The 16,524-nt window shown below is 39.2% G+C and overlaps 1 protein-coding gene across 1 annotated transcript in view; it reads left to right on the top strand.

The window, feature by feature from the left end:
• ide (insulin-degrading enzyme) overlaps positions 1-16,524 on the top strand; it is a 43,750-nt gene that overhangs the window by 3,421 nt on the left and 23,805 nt on the right. Inside the window, exons 4-15 of the mRNA XM_079690988.1 lie at positions 1,072-1,241; positions 2,248-2,370; positions 2,798-2,910; positions 3,237-3,399; positions 4,037-4,129; positions 6,317-6,408; positions 6,758-6,838; positions 7,304-7,407; positions 13,772-13,874; positions 14,377-14,499; positions 14,729-14,811; positions 15,449-15,593. Of these exons, the coding sequence (XP_079547114.1) occupies positions 1,072-1,241; positions 2,248-2,370; positions 2,798-2,910; positions 3,237-3,399; positions 4,037-4,129; positions 6,317-6,408; positions 6,758-6,838; positions 7,304-7,407; positions 13,772-13,874; positions 14,377-14,499; positions 14,729-14,811; positions 15,449-15,593 (1,393 nt within the window). The remainder of the gene's footprint in view (positions 1-1,071; positions 1,242-2,247; positions 2,371-2,797; positions 2,911-3,236; positions 3,400-4,036; positions 4,130-6,316; positions 6,409-6,757; positions 6,839-7,303; positions 7,408-13,771; positions 13,875-14,376; positions 14,500-14,728; positions 14,812-15,448; positions 15,594-16,524) is intronic.

Here is a 16,524-nt window from a genome sequence, read left to right as displayed (position 1 = left end):
TCTGGACCGCTGCTTAAAAAGGAGGGTTTCTGCCCCATTACTTCTCTTCTTACTTCTATAAGAATAAAACACGGAGGACGGAGATCTCTTTTTCTCCCCCTCTTCTCCCCGCTGCAGCCTAGCAGCTGATCTCAGAGCACGCTCCTCTCTCCTGCAGGGGGGCGTGGTCAGCTGCAGCTCACAGAATCAGCCCCCTGCAAAAACAGCGCTGGAAAGAGCAAATAGAGCGAAATGAGGCATGGCTAAAATGGAGGATCTTTTTGGTATTTTGAAAAAAAATTCATATTTATATACTTTATATACGGCCCTACAATATATTGTTCAAATATAGCATGATAGGTGTCCTTTAAATTAACCATACCATTGCCATATTTATCATGATCACTTCATTTTATAATTTGTAACCAATTTGGTGACTTTTGTCAAGACAAAATAAAAAATGACATTCTTAGTTCTGTCAATACTCATGTGCTATTTGCTGTTATTTCAATGGGGAAATATGCAAAACATTTTGAGCAAAACACCCACCTTTTGTATGCGTACGTTACAAGAACAGGTTTTGTTGCGAAGGCAACATTTATACTTGATAATCTTTATGGGCTTGTTAGCGCTGTAATATCATAAGGGCAATGTCTTAATTGAGCAATTGAATTGGACCTTGAGACGAGCCAGATACGGTAACAATTGATGCACAACTCGTGGAGATATCAGTGGCTGCAATCCATTCTTTGTAACTTTGTGTTTGGGGTGCTGATTACTTAAAGAATTGCCACAGAAATCTCGTACATTAAGCACATTCCCTTTTGATGCCTGCATGAATCGGCAAAAGCTGAGCCGTGACATAGCTTTAGAAACATTCAAAGGTTGTGTGTGTTTCTGTTTCCTCGTTTGTTTGGCAGTTGCTCTCACTTTGTACTCATGCAAATACATTTGAATCATGTCCTGCTTCATGTTCTTTTGTGTATACAAATGTTCCATTGCATTTATCCCAGAACAGCATTAAAGCATATCTGTGTGCTGTTGAAAAAGCATCCAGTCTCAGTAATATTATCATTATTACAATCTCCGTAGGTTTGCCCAGTTCTTCCTGTGCCCTCTGTTTGATGAGAGCTGTAAGGACCGGGAGGTGAACGCTGTAGACTCTGAGCACGAGAAGAACCTGATGAATGACGCCTGGAGGCTGTTCCAGTTGGAGAAGGCCACCGGCAACCAAGACCACCCCTTCAGTAAATTTGGAACAGGTAGAGCATCTCTTAGGTTTCCTCTGATCTACACACATGACATTTCTAACACTGTTTTAACACTGTTTTATTTTTATTTGTGTATGGCCTTACTAGTCAATAGGCAAAGAAAGTTAGAACATTGATGCCACTTCAGCCCGCCCCTCCCTCCCTCCTACTGAAACAGTAACAAAAACATGACTATTAGACATAAACTCACATGAAACTTGTTTTTTAATCTCGATTATAAAAGTGGAGCTTTTTTGGACTCTGTCTCCGGGTATATTATAACACCACCACAAATCTTTTTAAATTCTCCAGGTTTTTTCCCACTGGTTATACATGATATTTTCTTTCTGCATACACAATGCTAATTCATCATACCTTCTAGCAGATATAGATGAATATTGATCAGTCAAAAGAACTATTTTATAATACATCTGAGTTGACTTGTATTGGCGTTAAACACTGCTGTGTTCAATGATGTCAGGGAAGCATCTTCTGGCATGAAGTGACTTTACTCTGGACCAGAGAACTCCCACATCAGAGGGACTCGGAGCAAGCTTCAAAATGGCCACCTGATGGCAGTCTTGAATGATTTATTTACTCAAGTTAAGAATGGAACATGTTTTTTCTGTCCCTGGCTTTTTATAGAAAATTAAATATGGTTCATTTACAGATGGCAGGCAAGGTAGCATGTGCAGGTACATGACAGGCTACAGTCTCTGGGTTGGATGTTTATAACACAGCATTTAGTGCTCTAAATGCTCAGATGTTCATGCATCATCGGTAGTCTAAAAAGAGCAAGAGTGCAACCTGTGCGGCGATCATTATCTGTCCATTCCCCATAATGCATTGTCTAATAAAACAAAACTGTGAATTTGATATCAAACTGATTTGATTATTCCCCCCCCCCCCCCCCTTTTGTATTTGACTTGCAAAGTTGTCATTTAACTCGGTCATGGAGTTGTCTTGGCATGATTTTGAACAGCAAATATTCACTTTACATGAAAAACTTCTCTTTCAGGTAACAAACTGACCCTGGAGACCCGGCCGTGTAAAGAGGGGATCGACATCCGTGAAGAGCTCCTGAAGTACCACTCCACATATTACTCCTCCAACCTCATGGGACTGTGCGTGTTAGGAAGAGGTAGGAGTTAACCTCTCACATGTCATGTTTGAATGTTGCAAAAGCATCACACCCTTGTTACTCAAGAGAACAAAGAGGAACTAACAATGCAAGTCATACGTGACTCAGTGGTCATGGCCTGAAACCATATTATTATAATAATAATAATACATTACATTTATAAAGCGCTTTTCCTGGTGCTCAAAGCGCTTAAGTGCGGCATTCAATTTATTATACAGCATTACAGCGGGTAATTGTCAAATCAATTGTAATGCTGCACCAAAGCAAACAAAAAACTATCAAGACTGAGTATGTTTTTTAGTAAATTAACTTTTGATGCTACACTTCCCCTTCTTTCTTCTTCTTTGCACTCAAACCTGTTGTCTATTAGCTTGAAGTTGAAACTGAGCTAAACTATGAATGTTTTCAACTGTATGTTTACCTCCAGAATCATTAGACGATTTGACCGCCATGGTGGTTAAGCTGTTTGGAGAAGTGGAAAACAAGAATGTACCTGTCCCAGAATTCCCTGAGCACCCCTTCCAGGAAGAACACCTAAGAGTGAGTCACTTACTTACCTCACACTGCTCACTCTTCACACTTTACTGTAATCAACTCTCATAGAGTTTAATGATGAGAACTGGCTGTTGGCTGCTCAATGACATTTTTGATTCAACTTTATATACTATATTCATCAAGAAATGCAATAAGGAGTTTGACTACAATTTGAAAATGTACAGGTTTATAATTGTTTAGGGATTTCAATTACTTTTGGGAAAAATATATAAAGAATTTATATAATATGATAAATGTCTTACCTCAAAATATAATTTATAAAATATAATTAAAATTTTCCTAACAAGATTTGTGTGTGTGTTCTGTTGCAGCAATTCTACAGTGTGGTGCCTATCAAAGACATCAGGAACCTGTACGTGACGTTCCCTATCCCGGACCTACAGAAGCACTACAAATCCAACCCAGGACATTATCTGGGACATCTGATTGGTCACGAAGGACCCGGGAGTTTGTTATCCGAGCTCAAATCTAAAGGTAGGACATGAAGTAGAGCTTCGAAAAGATTCAAAAGTAGAGATTGAGAAAACATTTTACAACTATTCTGAACATTTTCCTATTCTCCTCTTTTTCCACCACAAATGTTGTTGATATATTTTTCTTATGTTTTTTTGAATGGTATGCCCATACACTTAACAATATCAATTACAACAGAAATGTAGACAGAATTCTGACGATTCGTTTTTTTTTTTAGTACCAATGATGTTCTGGTAAATGTATAATATGTTTAATTCTAAGTCTTCGATCTATTTTGTACACGATAAAAAAAAAGGTCTTTATGATTATTTTTGCATCAATATTCTCATTATGAAATCCCTCGAGTAGGGAACCTAGACCCAACATAAGACTCATAAGATTATCATTATTCGAATGATCGTAGTATGATTTCATAAACATATGTACCAAACTAATGACGTTTTGTTAATTCTTTAGAAAACTATTTGTAGGTATATTATCTCCGCAGCAACACACTAACACATATTTGGCCCTCAATAAATATTGTGCTTCCTGCAGTTTGACCATTACTTGAATCCATATTGATATTTTGATAACGTTTAGATTAATGGTGCGGTTTTATTACTAACCTAACAAGACGATGATTATTATTTTGAAGGCTGGGTGAACACACTGGTTGGAGGGCAGAAAGAAGGAGCCAAAGGATTCATGTTCTTCATCATCAATGTGGACCTGACTGAAGAGGGGCTCTGTGAGTACACTCTGCTAAATATGCATTATATATTTCACTTATCACTGCTGATGGGCTTTGCATGTACTTCTGATTATTCCCTACCATGGTCAGATTTGTAAACGTGCGAATAAATGTATATACAGTGCATGAAATTGCTTAGATGGCCCTGTGGGCCATCTAAGCTAATTTACAGATGGCCCTGAGCCCAATAGAGATTGCCCTGAAAAATGTGCGTGGACGAAATGGCACGAAGGGTTTGGGGGGCCTCCCCCTAGAACATTTAGATTTTTCCAGGTCTTACTGTAGATGAGGTCTGGTGCATTCTCTAGACTGAATTATAAGATGAACCACCACAATGCCCTGCATAGCTATAAGAAATACTTACGTTGTTGGTCAAGACACTTTCCATCTGATGAAGGCAAATGCCTTCCCAGATGTATAAAAGTAGAAAACATTACATTCAGTTATAACTGCCAAAACAAACATTATTTACAATATTATGGCCCCTGTTAAAAATGTTTGTAATGTTATCTATTGTAAGTTGGTCGAATGAATGCCTCCTCATCCGGAAGCTGACCGAGCAGACCCGAGCAGCAGTCGAGAGGAGCCGAGCGCATCCGCGAAGCACACAACATGGTGACGTCGGAGTTCCCGTTAGCCGGCAAATCTAAATCTCTTCGGTCAAAATAATTTCCCTTTAGCGCAATACCGCTTCAGTTGCGCCACTTATGTGACAGACTAGAAGAGTATGTGACAGACAATAATAGTCAATTCTAATGTCTAACACGTAATGTGGAGAAAGAGATGTCCTGTCTGGGTTGATTGTGCGTTGATCTGTTGGTAATGCCTCGGGGTTCCGGTGGGCATGTAAACAAATGCATAATGCTGCGCTATACTTTGTGTCCTCACCCGGTTGCATAGCGACACTTATTGTTTAGGTGTCTTTTAATAAGCAGGTAGTCCTATCATTAGCTAGAACTAGCTGAATCTGATCGATATGGACATAAACGCGAATGAAGTCTAATCTGATGGGAGAGAGAGATCAGCTGCTGCTGACGAGTCGACACGCAGCTCTGCATGATCACATGCAGTGGTGAGCGGACAAAACACACACTTCAGGTTAGAATATCACTCGTAGCTATTTTAATTACCTCTCAAACTACCTAAACTATTTATAGATATGTTTAGTTTTACTGTCGGGTCACTCATTACTGGATCCGCGAGCTGCATGATACTGGCATAATAGATTGCCCGATCGGGCAACCAGCAGGTGAGGCTTCATTGCCCGAGCTAAATACTAGATGGACCCGGGCCATCGGGCACTCCTTAATGTCGAGCCCTGATATAGATGTATATAGATCCTGTTCATGGCATGATATATAAACCTAATTATTTCTTATTGTTTGCATTGTTATTAAGATCTACATTAGTATTTGCTGTTATTCCTGGGGTCCACACACTTGTATTCACACACACATTTACACAACAATTATGTACGGAGGTGAAACTGAAATGAACTGAAACACAAAATCCACACTTATACTACAACTAAATAATTCATAGCAAGCCAGTCCTTGTCTGAAATGACCTTGAATTGCATATTGATCTATCTTGCACCTTTTTTTTCTTTTTTTTAAATGGTGTTTTTAAAAAGTAAAACAAAAACAAGATTTAAATTCAAGTAAAATGTGTACTTTCACACTTGTTTTCATTTTTCTCCTAAACCACAGTTCATAGTTGACATGCTGAGCCTCAATCAGACACAAATAAGACTATTTTGAAATTATTTTTGATAAATAAACGCAGGTCTTTATTAAACTTTGTATTACTTTTGTCAGTATGGACATGCTACACATTGAGATTCCCCACAATTAAATTGTTCACTTCCAGAACTCAGGAGCGCATGTTTAATCCAATCAGATTTACTAGCATGGCAAACAAGAGAGATGCCAAAAAAGGGGTGACTCTCCATCCTTTTGTAATATGTGTCCAATGTTCAATTACTGGTATTCCATTTGTTGTATAAGTTTGTTTCCTAAAGAATAATATTTAAACTGGCAAAAATGTTATTTTCTCTTCTTCTTGCACCAGGTGTGCTTGTATTTGCTACCTTGCTAGCCACTTGAGTTCAGTGGTTGAAGCATGTAAACCCATGGGCTATTGAATGCAGTTTTAGGATACATATATTTCTTCTTTATCCTGCAGTGCACGTTGAGGACATCATCTTCCACATGTTCCAGTACATCCAGAAGCTGCGCACTGAGGGCCCTCAGGCGTGGGTGTTTGATGAGTGCAAGGTAATAATGTTGTCTATTCAGAGACAGCTTCTCAGACAGAGGGGCAGGACAAACTTGACCTACTTATTTTTGGTCAATGGAGAAATGAATAGTAATTTCTATCAAAATATGTGACGCTCTGATGGATTTAAGCCTCTCTTTCCTGGTAAACGCAGAAATGTCAAATTAACCTTTGAAATATTAATTGTAAAAATCACTTTTGAGCCAAAATGATCTAGAATAACATGGGCTTTCCATTTTATGCATTTCCTCTTTCTAGAATCTGTCTCTTAATCTATTTCCACTGTATGTAACGGTTACATATGTTGTGATTTCACCTGTTGCATCCTCCATCCCTGTCTCTCTGCAGGATTTAAACAATGTGGCCTTCAGGTTCAAGGACAAGGAGAGACCCCGCGGCTACACCTCCAAAGTGGCCGGTCTTGTACACGTAAGTCCCCTCCCCATCTGCAGAGGTTGTTTCCAGGGAGACACAATGCAGCTCAATGCGTCTGTCCCTGCTGTTGTCACCAGGCTGCTGCTTCATTCTGTTATTGAGAGGAATTGGATCTTAAAGACACAGTCCAAGTTAGGCTTGCCATTTAGATCTACCACAAATCCTGTATGAATGTTGCAGAAAGGCTCATTAACCAAGAGAAAGTACAGCCCAACACCAAGAATGCATATTTTCCCTTTTACTGGTAGTGCCAATAGTCTGCCTAGATCAGGTTGTTTTAAGTATGAGCTTCTCATTGGAGGTCTGCCTTACTCCCCTGTGTAATGAAAGTGTAGGACACTCTGCTTGTGGTGCTTAATGCAGCAAAAAATACATTTTGAAAAGCTAGACAGCAGCAAAGCTTTGCCCTCCATCTTTGTCCATCTTGTTGCTAACAATGCTAACCGCTCTGTGTTTCAGTACTACCCTCTTGAGGAGATCCTGGCAGCAGAGTACCTTTTGGAGGACTTCAGGCCTGATCTGATCGAGATGGTGTTGGATAAACTGAGACCACAACACGTCAGGTCAGTGTGAGAACATCAGACTGCAGACATAGGAATAAACAAGTGCACAGCTGGCACTATGCTTTCAATCAATCAATCAATCAATCAATCAATCAATCAATCAATGTTTATTTATATAGCCCAATATCACAAATGTTACATTTGTCTCAGTGGACTTCACAGTTTGTGCAGAATATCAGTATGACAATACGACACCCTCTGTCCTTAGACCCTCACATCGTACAAGGAAAAACTTCCGGAGAAAACCCACAGTTTAAAGAGAAAAATGGGAGAAACCTCAGGGAGAGCAACAGAGGAGGGATCCCTCTCCCAGGACGGACAGACGTGCAATAGATGCCGTGTGTAAATTGAAAAGATAATACATTTGCAACATAGGTAGTCCAAATGTTTGGAAATGCATGTGTGTATAATAGGAAGATGAATCCACGAGGATATCTATCCAGGACTTATGATCCAGGACCACAGCCACGACTCAAGATCCAGGACTTGCGATCCATGACACAGGACCGCAGGATCATCCATGATTCCGGATCCGGGCGTATATAGACACCAAAAAGAAAGAAATTTGTGGAAGCTGGGTTAATCGGAACTTGAGAGTACACAGGTATAGACAGAGAGAAGGAAGAAGTAAGATGTCCCCCGACAAACTAAGCCTATATCAGCAAAACTAGGGGCTGAATCTAATCAGCCCTAACTAGTGGTGCACGATAATTATCGGTCCGATATTAGGAATTATGACGTCATCCCGATAAACCCGATAAAAGTATTAATAGCCCCGATAATATACAATATTTTTTTGGGTAAAAAAAAAGAAAAAAATACTGCGGTGTGGGTGGATTGGGATGAGGGGCGCTTGTTTTTCACTCGGCTCCTCCCGTTTTGCCAGTACTGTGGTATTAGTGGTTTAGGAAGAGGTGAGTTTTTCACAAATCCAGCGCTCCCTAACTCATGCCTGGCTGTGACGTAAATGGTGTGCGGCCATGAAGCCGGGACAGTAAACAAACATGTCGTCGGTAGTATGTGACTATTTCAAAGTTTCAGAGTTAGATAGTTTGCTTGCTATTTGTATTAACAAATGCAATGCAGAAGTTCCACGAGGAGGGATAAAGGCAACGAGCTATATTACTTCCAACCTGATTAGTCAGCTGAAACATCGCCATTGCTACGATGGTGTGTTAAAAGCGTACGAAGACGCCTGCGCTGCTAAACTAGCGGCGAATCCAAAGCCAGCTGCAAAGGCACCGGGGCTTTTACCTATCGAAGAGGCTTTTGAAAAAGGCAAGAAGTTTGCCAGAGACGACCCCAGGGCTAAAACGAGGAAAAAACTACAGGTACATTTAATATATATATATATATATATATATATATATATATATATTATATTATATTATATTATATTATATTATTATTGGTATCGGTCTTGAGAAACAGGAAATGATCGGTATCGGTTTCAAAAAAACAATATCGTGCATCCCTAGCCCTAACTATAAGCTTTATCAAAAAGGAAGGTCTTAAGCGCACTCTTAAAAACGGATAGGGTGTCTGCCGCCCGAACACAAACTGGAAGCTGATTCCACAAAAGTGGAGCCTGATAAGAAAAGGCTCTGGCTCCCATTGTACTTTTAGAGACTCTAGGAACAACCAACAACCCTGCATTCTTGGAACCCAATGCCCTAGTAGGACAGTAGGGTATAATGAGTTCTTAAGGTAAGATGGCTCCTGCCCATTAAGGGCTTTGTAGGCGAGAAGAAGAATTTTAAATTCTATCCTGTGTTCTATAGGGAGCCAGTGTAAGGCATCCAGAACAGGATTGATGTGGTCCCTTTTCCTAACTCTGGTTAGTACACGAGCTGCAGCATTTTGAATCAGCTGAAGCGACTTGACTGACTTCTTGGTACACCCTGATAATAAGGAGTTACAATAATCCAGCCTTGAAGTAACAAATGCATGGACTAGTTTCTCTGCATCGTTTTGAGGCAAGATATGCCTGATTTTTGTAATGTTACATAGATGGAAGTAGGCAGTCCTTGAAATTGATTTTATGTGGGCGTTAAAGGATAAATCCTGATCAAATATAACACCAAGATTCCTTACAGTCTCACTGGAGGCCAAATTAATGCCATCCATAGTTAGTATATCTTTAGATAATTTGTTTCGTAGATTCTTTGGGCAGGGCTCGACATTATAAATAGCCCGCTGGCCCGGAATCACTATTTAGACACCCCGGGCCAGCATAACGTACTTTCCACTTGCCCGCTCGGGCCACTAAAAATATTGCTTTAAAAAAAAATGTGTCCTGTGGTATTGGTATTTTGACTAGCAATTTTGTTAAATTGTTTCGTTTATTAACGCTACAATATAGCGTTTCGTGAGTCGGTTGTCGTTGTTGGGTGAAAAGCAAACAGCTGTTTGCTGCGGAGCGCAGCGCGAGCAGGCTCCTCCTCCTCCTTCGTTCACTACAGACTATCGCGCCACCTAACCATTCGCCAAAATGTTTTTAATACCAGCGGTAACCGGCCAAGCGCCGGGCAAAAAAAATAAAAAAGACGAAATTCACCGGAGGAATTAAAGGAGAGTGACAGGGAGCATGAGAAGAAGAGGGAGAGAAAGTTTCAGCCAGCTTGATCGATGGAGTTGGCTTCTAGTGGTGCAGTGACAGGTCCTAAAACCCTTTTTATAATCTATCGATTCGATTTATGATTCGAAAATTATAAAAGTAGGGTAGACATGGGGGGATTATCCGGCTGAACAAAACGTGCATTTATCAAACAGATTCGTTTTCCACAGACCTTATTTCCAGCTGTTTTCCAAAACCGTGAGGAGAAATCCCATTGCTTTTTTGTCGAGGGAACCAGCAGCTTACTTCCTGGTTTTAGGACGCGTCACTGGCTGCACCTCTCAATATGATGCCAATATAAACAAGGTCTTCAGTCGGCTCTTTACATCAATGCCGACCTATAAGTAAGTGAAGTAAGTGAAGAGTAGAGAATATAAAGGTATTGGCTATCGGGAAATGTCCCAGCAGTTTAGGATAATGAAGGTTCTAATCTAATCTATTACATAGCCATTACATTTCTAACTCCTAATGACATGAAGGCAGAAAGCGCATTATACAAATAATAATACTCATAATTATAGCAGACATTTTTTAACAATGATCACAATATCATTATTTTAATAAACCAAATATGAACAATTGAGGAAAATGAGGAAGAACTGATGATTCAAATGTTGTAGTACAAGTAGTAATGTAGTTTGTGCATAAATTACTATTGCAACAAATGTGTTAATTTTCTTCATTATTAGTTGATTTTTTTTGGACAAATGCTCCGGGCCAGTGGCATTTGACATTTTACCCTTAATGTCTACCCCTGCTTTGGGCCAAGTACAATAACTTCAGTTTTGGTCGTTTTTAACATAAAAAAATGTAAGGTCATCCACATTTTTAAGTCCTTGAGGCAGTCTTGAATTTTATTTATATCAGGCTTGATTGATAAATATAGTTGAGTATCATCTGCATAACAATGAAAGTTTACAGAATGATTCCTTATAATATTGCCTAATGGAAGCATATATATAATGTGAACAAAATAGGTCCAAGCACTGAGCCCTGTGACATTCCATGGCTAACTTTGGTTTGCGTGGAGGATTCATCGTTGACACATACAAACTGAGAGCGTTCAGATAGATTGGACCTAAACCAGCCTAAAGCAGTTCCCTGTATGACAACTAAGTGCTCTAGTCTTTGCAATAGGATATCATGGTCGATAGTATCAAATGCAGCACTGAGATCGAGCAAAACAACAATAGAGACAAGTCCCTTGTCTGAGGCTATTAGAATGTCATTTGTGACTTTAACCAGAGCTGTCTCTGTGCTATGATGTGTTCTAAAGCCAGACTGAAAATCTTCAAATAAATCATAGTTTTTTAAGTAATAACACAGATGTTTTGCGACTGCTTTCTCAAGAATTTTTGAGAGGAACGGAAGATTAGAAATAGGTCTATAGTTGGCTAAAACCTCTGGATCGAGGTTGTGCTTTTTAAGAAGCGGTTTTATCACTGCTACTTTGAATGATTGTGGAACATAGCCTGATAATAAAGACATATTCATAATATTTAATAAAGAAGTGCTAATTAATGGAAAAACTTCTTTTAACAGCTTAGTTGGAATCGGGTCTAAGATACACGTTGATGGTTTGGAAGAGAGAATCATTGAATTGAATTGTTCAAGGTTTATGGCTGAAAAGCATTCTAGTTTACTATCTAGTGTAATATTAGAACTTACGTTTCCGGGAGCTGTTGATAATACTATACTGGTCAAAGGCAAGAGGTCATTCATTTTGTTTCTAAGAGTAACAATTTTATTGTTAAAAAAGCACATAAAGTCATTACTACTGAGTGCTATGGGAATAGAAGGCTCAGTCGAGCTGTGGCTCTCTGTCAGCCTGGCTACAGTGCTGAAAAGAAATCTTGCATTATTCTTATTCTCATCTATTAATGAAGAGTAGTAGGCTGCTCTCGCTTTACGCAGTGCTTTCTTATATTCATTGAGAGTAATATGCCAAATTAAACGAGATTCTTCAAGTTTAGTGGAACGCCATATCCTTTCAAGTTGTCTTGACTTTTGCTTTATTTTGCAGGTTTCGGCATTATGCCATGGAGTTAATCTATGTTGTTTTATTTTCTTCTTTTTCAAAGGAGCAACAGTGTAATTTTATTCGCAGCGCATCTGTAGCACTATCAACATCATGATCAATTTGTGGTGGTGTACATTTTGTATGCGGTTCGACTAACAGTTGCTCAATTTCAATACCATATAAGTCAGAACAAGGTCGAGAGTGTGATTATAGCAGTGGGTTGGTTTATTTACACTGACAGAAACCAACAGAATCTAATATAGAGTTAAATGCAACAGTAAGGCTATTTTTTATCATCGTCAACATGAATATTAAAGTCACCTACGATAATTACTTTATCTGTTTTAAGAACCAAAGCTGATAAAAACTCAGAGAATTCTGATAAGAATTTTGAATAAGGACCTGGTGCACGGTACACTGTAACAAATAAGATTGGCTGCAAAGTTTTCCAGGTCGGATGCGTAAGACTAAAAACGAGGCTTTCAAAGGAGGTATAATTTAATTTTTGTTTATTATTGATAAGTAAACTTGAGTCAAAGATTGCTGCAACTCCACCTCCCCGGCCCGTGCCTCGGGCAATATGAGTATTGATATGGCTGGCTGGAGTGGCCTCATTTATGCTGACATATTCTTCATGTCTCAACCAAGTTTCAGTGAGACAGCATATATCAATATTATAATCTGATATTAAATCATTTACCAATATTGCTTTAGATGCTAGAGATCTTATGTTTAAGAGACCACATTTAATCTTCCTGTTTTGTTGCACTGTAGTAGTTTTTACATTTACTTTTATTAGGTTATTATGTATGACACCTCTATTAGGTTTTACCTTAAATTGTCCTTGGGCAGACACACACACCGTTAATATTGGGTATTTTATTGGGTTCGGGATTCCTATGGATGACTGCCTAGGAGAGAGCGCAGAGAAGCGTGTAAGACTTCGAGTTGCCGGGGGACGGCAAAGAGGAGCTACCTTTTGCCGGTCCGCACCGGCTAACATGGGCTTTACTGTAGCTGATTTACTTTCTAAGATGCGGAGCCGGGCTTCTATGGCTATGATTCCCGTTTTCTGTAGAAGTATAACAGAGAAGTCATATTTTATTGTTATTATCACAGTTGATTCCAAACTACAGAAAAAGGACAAATTCTAGTAGTGTACACAAACTATTAAAGGAGTGCTTTATGTACAAAGGTGTCACTTTAACACATCCATGTTGTCCAAAGTTGGTACGTTTTCTATAGAAAATAACAATTTGAGATGTTGTAATGTGTATATTTGTGCATCATACCATAACAATGCTCACGAAGGTCTTGTACAACTGGTAACTGTGATGCATAACACGAGTGGAGCCACTCACTTTGCTAAATCTCTTCAGAAATGTTTGGGTGATGTCACAGAGACCACATCCATATTTTAGATGGTCTATGGTGTAGTTTTATCTCAATTTCATTTTATGTAATGCTGTGTCAAGCAAAATGCAGACTCGTAACTCGGGCACACTATTTGTTTTCATTGGTTTGTAGTTGTTAAACAAACAGGATCCTACTTTTGCCTATTTTTGATGAACCAGTACCGTTGAAACACACTCTGATTGAGGACATTCTAAACCAAGCTCATCAGCTAGATGCAGACAATTTGTCAATGAATCTCCACTACTGCAGACATGATCAAAATGAGAGAGAGATAATATATATAACCTCATCCATTTTTCTTTTATTTCCAGAGTTGCAGTGGTGTCAAAGTCATTTGAAGGGCAAACGGACAAGACAGAAGAGTGGTACGGCACAGAGTACAAACAGGAGGCCATTTCTGAAGAGTCCCTTGAGGTGAATCAATGCTCCAATTAAATCACACATAGGTCTATAATGTAATTATTGTGACCTATCACACGTTATATACAACTGACCTCTATCATGTCTATGTTATATACCTCTCGTCCTTTTTATGTTTATAAACCCACGGTCAAATATATCTACATGACCATCATCATTTCTTTGCAGAAATAGTGCTTTTTTGTTTACAGACCCTTAGTCCATGTTATTGTTTTAGTTACGTGGTTTTATTAATGTTTATATATTTAGGAAATCTAAATATTTGCTTCCAATGTCTGAATATTCTTTAGAATTGGTAGTTAATTTCTTTTTGAAATCGTATATTTGCATCATTATGCTTTAAAATGTAAACACACCAGTGGCATAATACTCCAAGAGGACAAAATCCCATTTATATTCAGGCAATATCATCAAATGTAGTTATCATGAAAGGCCTGATCACAAACAACACTTGTTTTTTTCCGACATTGCTTGCTTATCATACGCTGTGTTTCAGAAATGGGCAAGTGCAGACCTCAACGGCAAGTTCAAATTGCCAATGAAAAACGAGTTCATCCCTACCAACTTCGAGATCTACCCTCTGGAGAAAGACTCTCCGTCCGTCCCCACTTTAATCAAGGCAAGTGTGTTGTAGTGTTTTAGCAAAGTACCCAAAGTATTGTTGCTCTTCATTACCTAACTACGCTGGTCCTTAAGAAAATGCACATCTTAAAAACTCTGTTATGCTGTCATATAACATTTTTAAAAGTGATTGAGGCCAAAATACATTAATACAGTTTTTTGCCATCATGTCTTTTGTCTTCTCTAATCATGACATGAATATGAAATTAACTGTTCATTTCTTCCAGGACACTGCTATGAGCAAGGTGTGGTTCAAGCAGGACGATAAGTTCTTCCTGCCCAAGGCCTGCCTGAACTTTGAGTTCTTCAGGTGTGTAACTCACTGTCAACCTTTGGTACATCAGCTGGAACTAGAGGTGCAATCATCTGAGCCGGAAATCAGCTCTTACTTGATGATGTTTCAAATATTGTCCTTATTATAATAGTATTTGTGTTACTGAGTCATAAGAACTAATTGTGAACATGATCATTATCAATATTTAAATGTTAAAAGGAGCTTGAAGAAATATTGTTTTTTGGATTAACAGTAGCTTGACGTTTTTCCCACTCTACCATCAATAACACCAGATTCTAGCCAACTGAGGATCTTCCTTCCTAGATGAGGGCATGAATGGAAAACTAAAGCTAATCTCCAAACCTCATCAACTAAATGACGCTATCGCTATAATCTTAATGGGATCGGAAAATGTGACCATTTTCTTTTCTTGAGGCGAATCAAAAGTGGTTGGCATAATACATATAATTTCATCTCCGTTTGACATTTTACTGCAGCCTTGAAACCAAACGTTCTGTACTCAAATGTTTTAACCGTTACATGCCTGATGAATACGTTCAATGTGTTTTATGTTCCGTATGCATCTTGTAGTACTCTCAGCTCCTACTGTGAAAAGTTAAAGTCCATTATGCTTTGTATCTATGCTGTTTGACCTCTGCCTTTTTCTCCACAGCCCATTTGCGTACGTGGACCCATTGCATTGTAACATGGCATATTTATACCTTGAGCTCCTCAAGGACTCCCTCAACGAGTATGCATATGCAGCTGAGCTCGCTGGCTTGAACTATGACCTCCAAAATACCGTCTATGGGATGTATGTAAGTATTCCAAATCTCTCCCCATCGGCCTCATGCTGCATCCCAGATTTCACGTCCCCATCCCACTGTCACCCGTCTCATCCTCAGAACAGGCTGCTGGGCCTCAGCCAGGCCTTTGTTAAAGGCTAGTGTCTGAGCTCTCTGCCTGGCCAAATGACAAGGTTTTAACACCAAAGCAACATTTTAGTCTTGCCCCTTTTCACACCTGCTATAGCACAGGACAGGACAGTCAGATGGTGGAAATGCAACACTTTCCATTGGTTAGATGCTTCTAATAACATCTCTGGTTAGCACAAGCTAAAGAGATAATAATAATAATAATAATAATAATAATAATAATAGATTTAATTTGTTAGCGCTTTTACAGGTGGTCAAAGACGCTTTACAGATAATAGTGAAGAAAAAAGAAGAAAGGAACAACAAATAAATATATAGTTAAAGTTAAAGTCAAATAATACAAAAACAATCACACATGAAAAGCCAGATTGAAGAGGTGAGTCAGTGGAGGTTCTGGAGGATGGGAGTGATGTGGTCTCGGGAGCGGGTGTGGGTGAGGAGGCGGGCAGCAGAGTTCTGGATATGTTGGAGTTTATTGAGGAGGTTGGATGGTATGCCGTAGAGCAGTGGTCACCAACCTTTTTAAGCCCAAGATCACGGACCTCGGCCTAGGTGAAAGGCGAGATCTACCTATTGCAGAATTGAGTGAAAAAGACGGCCCAGACAATGCTTCCAATTTGAGGCCTTTTATATAAGCTAATTGCATCTGAATTACTGTTACAATGAAGGCTCCATAATCAGCTCAAGGCATATAGGCAGGGGTAAAGTGCTATTTTTTATGAGTGGGGGGCAGACCTCACCTCCTCTAGGGGGGTACTCACCTCCTCTAGGGGGGTCCGGGGGGATGCTCCCCCGGGAAGATTTTTTTTTAAAT

The sequence above is a fragment of the Notothenia rossii genome (assembly GCF_949606895.1).
Source record: "Notothenia rossii genome assembly, chromosome: 6".
NCBI classification, from domain to species: Eukaryota; Metazoa; Chordata; class Actinopteri; order Perciformes; family Nototheniidae; genus Notothenia; species Notothenia rossii.
The sequence above is the reverse complement of the archived record's forward strand: the minus strand, read 5'-3'. Positions and strand labels throughout refer to the sequence as shown.